The 2,822-nt window shown below is 46.2% G+C and overlaps 1 protein-coding gene across 4 annotated transcripts in view; it reads right to left on the bottom strand.

Annotated features, from left to right (window-relative positions):
- Nucleotides 1–2,822, bottom strand: part of KDM4B (lysine demethylase 4B) — a 165,534-nt gene that overhangs the window by 24,275 nt on the left and 138,437 nt on the right. For all 4 annotated transcript variants that reach the window (XM_019513435.1, XM_019513437.1, XM_019513439.1 and 1 more), the window contains 3 exons: nt 2,106–2,182; nt 1,844–1,899; nt 1,211–1,319 (listed from right to left, as the gene is read on the bottom strand). In XM_019513435.1, the coding sequence (XP_019368980.1) occupies nt 1,211–1,319; nt 1,844–1,899; nt 2,106–2,182 (242 nt within the window). The remainder of the gene's footprint in view (nt 1–1,210; nt 1,320–1,843; nt 1,900–2,105; nt 2,183–2,822) is intronic.

The raw sequence follows: 2,822 nt of genomic DNA, 5'->3' as shown, positions 1-2,822 counted from the left end.
AAATCCCAGAGGACTGGAAGAGGGCCAATGTTGTGCCATCTTCAAGAAGGGGAAGCGTGAAGACCCAGGAAACTTCAGGCCAATTAGCTTAACTTCTATTCCAGGGAAAATCCTAGAAACATTCATCAAAAAGACTTCCTAATCCTTTCCCACCCCCACAATTTGCAGCCACTTCTCCCATACCCCCAATTCATACGTGCCATACTCTTCCTTTACCCCGAAGTCCTCCCATACAGACCTATGCCAAGCAGTCTGGAGTTCGCTATGACAATGTGACGTTGCATAGATCCAATGATGGATGCTGCACGGTTGCAGGGCAGTCACGCAGAATTTAAGGAGTTAAGTCACAAGGTTTCCTTGTGAGGCCCCATTAAGCAATACAAGTGAGTCCTGTGTAAAAGGATTTTTAATTCATCGTTACAAGTGCTGGTAATGAAGAGGATGCATGCTGGAAATGTCAGACAATCCATAAAGAGCCAGTGCTGCAGGATTTATCACCCTCGCATCACATTGCTCCATCACTCCACCTGAATAATGAATGCTTTTTACATTCACATTTGTGTACAAAACCCATTTGCACAATAGAGGAATAACTCTCAAAGCAGAGAGAGATTCTTCCTAATCTCCCATCCAGGACTTGGCTTGGCTGCCTGCACTAAATAGCAGCACAGTTAACAAATACATCAACACTACCCAATACATCAATGCTTACCTCACCTTCCCCCACCACATTCCTCTCCCAACATCCCAAAACCAATTCCTGCACTACAGAAAGCCAAAAGCACAATTAACTAGCAAATGCACCTATACTGACAGGTCATTAAGAACCAGCTAGAGGAATCCAGCGCCCTGTTCAATCACCCCCTGGTGATCACCAAAATGAGGCACTGCAGCCTCCCTGGAATAGAGCTAGACCATATGCCGTTAGCTAGAATTCTGCTAGCATCTTTCCCACAGATTTCCTCGCGACAGAGAGGACCTCCAGGAGGCAGTGCATTGAGTATGTACATGGGAAAGCATTCCCAATGGACAAAGTGAAACCCCTGAAATAAGAGTGGAATCTCTCAGATATATCCATAGGTTGCTGCATCCTGGGGCACTTAAGGGATACATACATTGAGAACCCCTCTTTCAACCCTGGCTGCTTTGGACTCCTAGACAAAACCAAGCCCTGCTCTCACTCCAACAACACCCAGGAGACGACACCTACCAGTTTCCACCTCTGCTCTGGAATAGCACTGATGTCCACAGGATGACGTTCTATTACATTGAGAAAACGGGCCTCTGGGACAGCGATAGCACAGATTATATGGACCCACCTGGAAATAAATGAAAGAAATCAGAAACTACCCTATATGGATTTTCAGAATTTTTGCGGTGTATTCATGGAGTGTGTAAACTCTAGGGGGCAGTTGACATTTCTCCCATTGTTCCTTCCATAGTGTCTGGACATATTTATGGGGTTGGCAGCACTGGTAATATTCCCATCTGGTTATTAATGGAGTGACACAAGATAAAGGGCCCTAGAACAATTGCAGTCAACCGTCTTCATTAGGCAGCTGATCTTGCGTGATGCTGAGCTCTCCTTGAAAAGCGCTCCCTTTGAGAACAAGGGAATTCCAAGGTGTTTTGTGCCTTGGAGAGAAGAAACAGTAGGGTGGGTAGCAGAAACTTTCAATCTCATCCTGCCCATCATCTGGAGAGCAACAGCAAGCACAGCCAAACCTAGATGTCACACACTTGGGCATCCTCACCAGCCCCTCATAAAACAATCAGATGACTCATGCTAGCGGCTGCTATCAGTGCCCTAGTACACGTACAAGGCATCCTACATGGTACCCACCGTCCATCAGTGGTCATCTGAAGAGCTCCACCCCTGAGATTACATAGACAGCAATCCTGGAATAGGAAAAACAAAGATCAAGAACATCCAAGGAGCACCCTGAAACCTCTACCCTTCCCTCAGAGATTTACTATACTGGTACAACAAGGCACAGGACATTTTTTTGCCATCATTCCCTCCCGTATTGATGCTTCCTGTTAATTCCCCCCTCCACGCCCCCTGACAATTTCCCTTTTCAGTCTCCCCTAGAGTGGATGCTTACCGCTGCCCATGCATTGGCTGAGCACCGTGAACAAGACCAACTTTCATTCACCAGATCTGGACGTATTCCATAACAGCCTGAAAGAAAATCAAAGCACATGCCTCAGAACCTCTGGAACAAGCCTCCATTGTAGGCAGGAGCCAACTCTGGGGAAGGGTGACTGAGACGGGCGAGCACTAATGAAAGCGCAGGAAATCCATATTCTCCCAACAGCCAGAACTGTAATAGCCTGGTGGTCCAGTCAAGAGACGGGTCTCACAAGTGAAATGCCTGTTCTTGCAGTCAATGGAGGCATCCAAAGGGTTAAGGACAATCAAACTGGTATTAACATGAGCAGAGGAGCAGGAGCTTAACTGGGTGAATGAATGCAAAACGATCCAGCAGTGGGGAACTGAACACTGTGCAATTACTGCTGCCCATTGAATCTGACACTATTTAAAGCACCAGGGCAAAATTCCAGATTGGCTGCAGCGTTCGTTCCATCTACCTTAAGTATTTTTATGACCTCCGTAAGTGTTGTATTTGAGCAGTTAAGAATTTTAATGTATTTACTATCAATACCCCTGCAAGGCTTGGCAGAGTTGTTATCCCTGTTTTACACATGGGGGACCAAAACACAGAGACCAAGCACTGCATTTATTAATCCATTTAAGCACCTGATCACTGCCAATTTCTATGGAAGGGAGGCACCAAATCTGAACCTGCAGCTTGCCCAAA

The sequence above is a fragment of the Gavialis gangeticus genome, unplaced genomic scaffold, assembly GCF_001723915.1.
Source record: "Gavialis gangeticus isolate Ggan-Ray unplaced genomic scaffold, GavGan_comp1, whole genome shotgun sequence".
In the NCBI taxonomy this organism is placed as follows: Eukaryota; Metazoa; Chordata; order Crocodylia; family Gavialidae; genus Gavialis; species Gavialis gangeticus.
This window is presented reverse-complemented; position numbering and strand designations above follow the sequence as displayed.